The following is a 7150-nucleotide window of genomic DNA, read 5'->3' as shown; positions in this document are numbered from 1 at the left end:
AGAAAGAATTTTTATTTTGATGTAGTATGATCAGTATTTTTCAGTTTTTTCACTCTGATAGGTGAAATATTTTGTGGATATCACATGGATATCATTTGGTTATTACTTGTCTTTCAGTAATGAGTTACTTTATTTTGGTTCCTGGTCATTGGGATTACCCTCTTCATAAAGTTCTTGCTCAAATTGCATGATAATTTTTCATCTGGTTTCTCCCCTTTTATTTTGGAGCACTTTTAATCTATTCATGTATTTTTGAGAGAGAGAGAGAGAGAAATGGCAGAGAGAAAGGGAGACACAGAATCTGAAGCAAGTGAAGCAAGTTCCACGCTCTGGGCTGTCAGCACAAAGGCCAGTGCAGGGCTCAAACTCATGAACCATGAGTTCATGACCTGAGCCAAAGTTGGACATAACCATCTGAGCCACCCAGGTGCCTCTATATTCACTTCTAATTAAATTAATACAATGTATGAAAATATCATCTTTTATACATTATTCTGCAATGCTACCTTTTACATATTCAAGTGTGTCCATGAACTGCATATGTATTGGGGTCTGTATTTTGTACCACTCGTCTCTTTATCTATTGTTGAATTCTGTCCTTCTGTCTGAATTCTCAATTTTATAGTGAGCTGTGATCACCCAGAGGGTAAGTCTTCCCACTTTGTCTTCCCCAATAGTGGTGTGACTACTGTTGGCTGTCCTCACTTCCCCAAAAGTTTTAGAATCAGCTTGATAAGTTACACACACACAACTCACACACACACACACAGATGAGACTGTATTGTATTTCATTGAATTTGTGGCTCATATTGGGGAAAACTCACATCTTTTCAATATTGAGTTTTAATCCATGAACCTGTCATTGCAATCTGTTTACTTATTTAGCTAAAATTTCCCTCAAATTGTCTTATAGGTTACTTTTGTCCTGCTTTTTTTTTCTAATTAGAATTACTCTTATGTATTTGGTACACTTGATCATATTTACCTAGTGTTTTTAATGTTAACTTATGTTTTCTTCTTTTATGTGAAAATAAATTGATTTTATTTGTTGACTATGTATTCAGTGCATATAGTGAATTAATTTATTAACTCTAATAATTTCAGTGTAGCTTATGGAATATTTCTATATATACATTTATGTAATCTGCCAGTAATTAGTTTAATCTATCTTCCATTTCTCATATTGTTTCTTTATCACTGCAGAATCTAGTATCACCAGTAAGATGATGGATGCAAACTGCAAGAGAAACCATCCTTTTCTTGGCCTCAAATGCAAACGACACAATTATTTATTTTTCCACATAATTATGTTTATCAGCCCACATTCCAACAGACATCTCTTCCCTATCGCCATGTGTATGTGTTGTACCTTATCAGAACTAGTGAGTATGGGACCCTCCCCCTCCTTTTTCTTATCATGTTTTCATTGTCTGCATGTCCCATTTTTGACTTAATGACATGTAATTTTCTGTTCTCCAGGTGAGAGTCCCATTGGTGAGATAAAGAAGACACTTTAATGTCATTATTGTTGGAAAATATTCTTTAACATCTGATTACTCAAACTAAATTAAAAAGTGTTCTATTATAAATGCAATCTCAATCACTTTACTGTACTTGATTTGCATCATTTAATTTTAGACTAAACTATCTTATTAACATATTTATCTAAGTATTTACTTGTTTCTCCTCATGCCTATGTAAGCTAATTAAGAACTAAATTTTTTCTCCTGGAACGCACCGTGGTAACCATATTATATAGTAATACAAAGTTGTTTGAAACATTTGAGAACACTTAGTGGCCGTGGTTAGTTAGTGTCAGGTGGAGCAGAATAAGCATTCAGTGGATCCCTCCTCAGTTCGTGACGTACGTGCAGATGAAGTACAATAAAGTGATGCTGTTCTGGGGCACCTGGGTGGCTCAGTTGGGTAAGCGTCCAGCTTCAGCACAAGTCAAGATCTCATGTTTGTGGGTTCAAGTCCCACTGTCGGCTCAGTGCTGACAGCTCAGAGCCCAGACCCTACTTCTGATTCTCTATCTCCCTCTTTCTCTGACACTCCCCTACTTGCACTGTCTCTCTCTGTCTCAAAAATAAGGAAAAGCCATAAAAAAAATAAAGTGATGCTGTTCTAAGCTTCAAGCCTTGGATTTAGTTTGTTATGCAACAATAGGAATCTGAAACAGGGCACATAAAAATGGTTACAAAACCGACATTTCTACTTTATCTTCCATTATTTCTCTAGATGGTTACTATATTAAAGGCACAACTTCTGTCACAGTCACCTGAGCATTATTTGGTCTGAGATGAGTGCCTTAACCTTTCTGTGGTTTTAGATGTCTTACTGATGTCATGATGTCTCCTTAAACAAGAGAACTGGCTGATGGACAAATTATGGCTATAGTTTAAAGATATATTATGTAAACAGAAATATGGGCTTAAAAACAATGAATTAAAACAATTTTATACAGGCTGCATTATTTTCAAAAGTTGATTGAAAATGGATCCAAATGCGTTTCATATGTTTTGACGGGAAACAACTGAAAAAATACAAGACTTTTGCTCCTTTTGTTTGTTTAGTATAATGATTTTCTTTTTCTCAGTTACCCTAATTTTCATCCAAAACGACTTGGCACAATAGTGCATTAAATAGCCAAAGCACTTCTATATTAATCTCAATTATATACTGCATCAAAATAATTAAAAACAATAAGGTGAGTAACTTTGGGAATGGGTGAATCTACATGGAGAAAAAATAGGTCAGTCTGATACATACTGTATCTTGAAATCATGATGCATTCAGAGTTTTTTGCATTAGTAAAAAATAAAGTTAAAAATGATCAGAATGTCACTGGTTGTGATTCAGCCATATATAGAAAGTATACATCAGCCAAGAGAAAATCAGGCTGACCTGTAGAAAAAAACAGATGGTATAAGATTCATTGTAATATGATCAATTTTTAAGTATCAATTTGCAGAGTTTTGTTTGTTTGTGCCTTTAAGTGTCTTCTAAATCACAATGAGGCGAATTCAGTTGATGAATGGCAAAACGTCTAAAATTATAAGCACATACACATTTAAAAAATATTCTCCAAAAGCTTACTGTACCCAGTATCCGTTACAATCTTATAACTTCATGAAAAGAAAACAAAGTTACATAAAAGGGAAAGTATCAAAAACATTCACTATGCCATTTTTTTAAATTGTTAGTTCTTGAAATAAAGTCTTTATGCTATAAGTTTTCTAAAAAGTTAGGTTTTAGTGAAGAAATGTATATGACATCAATTAGTAGATAAGAGATACAACGTATTTCAGTCAAAAGTGCCCATCACTAGTAACTTTGAGGGAGAAGTAAAGTGGTGCCTGGAATACTGGATTGGGTGGATACTTAGCTTCTTAATTTCTTATCAGCAGGGCGACCATGTGGACATAATCTTGAAATCAGAGTGTCCAGCATAAGACAGACTCAGCAATGAGTAAGGATGATCAACGTATAGTAAGGTAGGAACACAAATCGAACATTAATTTTTGATACACAATGCCAAAATTAAGTAAGAAAACAGAATTAAGTTCAAATCAGAAGCTAAGACAGTAAACATTAAGGCAACAATTTTCTCAAGGCCATCATGGCCTCCTTATTTCTCAGCGTGTATATCATGGGATTAAACATTGGGGTGACAATGGTATAGAAAAGAGAGAGAAACTTGTCTGCTCTGGAAGAATGTTTAGATTTGGGCCGTAAATATGTGATAATTCCAGATCCGAAGAACATCGCCACAACTGTGATATGAGATGAGCAGGTGGAGAAAGCTTTGGTTCGTCCTGTTGCTGATGGCAACTTCAGAATGGTGGAGATGATTTTGATGTAGGATCCAAGTATCAACAGAAAAGGGATCATAACAAATACCACAGCGGCTATAAAGACTAACATCTCATTCAGAAATGTGTCCCCACAGGCCAGCTTGAGTAGTGGGGGGATGTCACAGAAGAAGTGATTGATTTGGTTAGATCCACAAAATGGCAGAGAGAAAATCTGATATGTCTGCCCTGTCTCCACCGGAACTCCAGTGATCCAGCAGGCGGCTACCATCTGGACACAGACCTTGTGGTTCATAACTAAAGGATAGTGCAGAGGGTTACAAATGGCCACGTAGCGGTCATAGGCCATCACTGTCAGAAGGAGGCACTCTATGTTTCCAAGGGCAAGAACAAAACTCATTTGTGTTGCACAGGCAAACATAGAAATCTTTCTTCTCTGAGTCCAAAGGTTTGTGAGCATTCTGGGAAGAGTGGCAGATACAAAACAGATTTCCAAGAAGGAAAAATTACTAAGGAAAAAATACATGGGAGTCTGGAGAGCCTGGTCAACCATGGTTATGAGAATGATCATGCCATTTCCCACAAGAATTATCATGTAGACAAAGAAAAATGTTACAAAAAGAAATATTTGAAGATTGGGAATATCAGAAAATCCCAAAAGAACAAATTCCATCATTGAAGTGAGATTTACTTCTGCTGTCTTTTTTTCCATCTGTGAAAATAGTGAAATTAGCCATTTGTCTTTTGGAGTTTTCTAATTTTGTGGAATAAAGGAAGTTGGGGAATTAGCACATAAAATTTCCACTGTTTACTAATTTTCAGCATTTTATATCCTGGGTATAAAGGACACAACTGAGTTCTAATGGAGAAATTCTAAGTATACCAACATATTTAACATTTAATACAAGGTTAGAATTTGAATGAAAATGATGTGTTCTAGAATTGTTAATTTTCAATTTTTGTATATCTGTGTACAGAGAAAATTAGTTCATTTTATCCCTTCTATTAACAAACAGAATCCTGAGACAGAAATCTTTACATCCCTTTTTCTTCATGGGATGTTACCACCAAATTTTGACTTGTATTTTTTGTAACTCATCAATTTCTCCATGAAGCCTTCTTCTCCTCCTTTATGTATTTATTTATTTTTTTTTTTTGAGATTGAGAGAGTGAGGGAGCAAAAGCATGAGCAGGGAGGGGCTGAGAGAGAGAGAAAGAGAATCTTAAACAGGATCCATGCCCAGCGTGGAGACCCAGGCAGGGTTCCATCACACAACTGAGATCATGACCTGAGCCAAAATCAAGAGTAGGTCACTTAACTAACTGAGCCACTTAGATGCCCCCATGAAACCTTTTATAAGTACAAGGATGCCTTCTGTCCATACACACAGCTGTAGCTCCTACTATTTGTGTATGCAATTTATTTGAAACCATCTGGTTTCATTTATTTACCAATATAAAATAACCAAAATGTCCACTAGATATTACAATCCACAATCTTTTATTTATCTTATCCAAACATGCAGTAGGTGTTTGATAAGTGTTTTCTGACATATTCATTATTAATAATGACAATATGAAAGGGATAACATGGATAATATGATTTCTGAAACGCTGCCTACTAAATTTATCCTCAAATGACTTGCTAACTGCCATTGATCATTTTAATTTAAAAGTTCTTATTTTAATAATATATCAGAAATAAAAAACAGAAATCATAATTGAACTTGTATAATTAAAAACTAAGTTTTACTCTACTGAATTTTACTCAGAGTTTTACACAACTTGAAAAACTACCTTATAAATACCTTCTCTTTGTATCACACAATTATTATAAAAACATGAAGAGATTGTAAAGCAATCATCACATATTATAAAATCCCAAAAATTCAATACTCAAGTTATAAATACTCCATAAATTCTCTCCCATATATATTTTTGTACTATTATTTTTACCTACAGGATGCATCACTCTTCAAGACTTAATATCTCTCTAATGCAATTTGCTAAATTCCTTTTGTTTTCTTTTTTTCACAGATATAAAGTATGTGAGCAGCAAGGGCTGTAATTACCTTCTTACTTAGAGTCCATATAGATATAAAAAATACAATATACTTAACATGGGGCTGAGTATTCGATTCTACAGTGAACTGATTCTAAATGTAACCATTGCTCTTAAAAAGGAAGGTGAGAATTAGTACAAAAAAGAATAAAAGTGTATAAGGTTTATTTATCACTTTTAAGAGTGACAGTATTTAGTTTAAATAATTTCACTCTAATGACATCAATGTAACAGCCTCCAGTGCTGAATAAAACCTAATTTCAAGCTGAACAAACCCAACATTTTGACAGTTATCAAGGTAAGACATGAAACATGAAGATTTACATATGTTATTCCATTAGAGGAACAAAATAGAAAAAGCAAATATTTACTGAGTGTGTTCTCACAAAATTACCTATATTATTCTCCTTTCTTATAAATATTTAAGTATTCATCAAGAAAAGGAAAACTTAATGTTCTAATAGAGCTTTTTTTTTTTTAACTCAAGCCTTCATTCCCTGGAAAAATCCAGATAATTGATGCACTGGGAGACATTATTCTATATCAATTTGATATTGGTCATATTAATATCTTCATATCTTCTTCAGTTATGTTGTATATTTAATATTAACAGTTTAAACCTTGTAATTAATTTTAAAAACATTTATTTTTCCTTATTTTTAAGAATAAAATATTCCTTGGATTCCTCTAAGTAATTTTATTAACTGGATTGTTTTATTAATTGATTAGTTAATTTGTTTGTTTTAAATGGTTATTTTATTTTGTGGGATTGAGAGAGAGAGAGAGAGAGAGAGAGAGAGAGAGAGAGTGTGTGAGTGTGTGTGTGTGTGTGTGTGTGTGTGTGTGTGCACAAGCAGGGGACGGATATAGAGAGAAAGACAGCCAGCCAGACATAATCCCAAACAGGCTCCATGCTGTCAGTATAGAGACTGATGCAGGGCTCGATCCCACGAACCTTGAGATCACGACCTGAGTTGAAATGAAGATTCACATGCTTCACTGACTGAGCCACCCAGATGCACCTGGATTGTCTTATTTTAAGTCTTATTAAAATATTATCAAGACTAAAATTAAAGAACAAATGTGTACTCATTACCAGGTCTTGGTTCAAAATGAAGTTTTCTCTATCATTTATTTACCATAATTACAGAAAATATATCAGTATTGAAGTTTCAGTATTTCAAAGAGATTTAATATTACTATTTAATATTATTATTCAACTGTAAATTGCATTTAATATCTAACTATATAAGAGTTGCTTTAATATGAAACA

At 33.9% G+C, this 7150-nt stretch overlaps 1 protein-coding gene across 1 annotated transcript; it reads right to left on the bottom strand.

The window, feature by feature from the left end:
* Nucleotides 1-3594: 3594 nt before the first annotated feature.
* LOC115272106 (olfactory receptor 10AG1-like) lies at nt 3595-4542 on the bottom strand. The gene has a single exon (XM_029915137.1). It carries the CDS (start codon nt 4525-4527, stop codon nt 3595-3597), a length of 933 nt encoding a protein of 310 aa, XP_029770997.1. The 5' UTR covers nt 4528-4542.
* Nucleotides 4543-7150: the final 2608 nt, after the last annotated feature.

The sequence above is a fragment of the Suricata suricatta genome, chromosome 11 (genome assembly GCF_006229205.1).
Source record: "Suricata suricatta isolate VVHF042 chromosome 11, meerkat_22Aug2017_6uvM2_HiC, whole genome shotgun sequence".
In the NCBI taxonomy this organism is placed as follows: domain Eukaryota; kingdom Metazoa; phylum Chordata; class Mammalia; order Carnivora; family Herpestidae; genus Suricata; species Suricata suricatta.
Note: the sequence above shows the minus strand (reverse complement) of the source record. Positions and strands in the feature narration are given on the sequence as shown.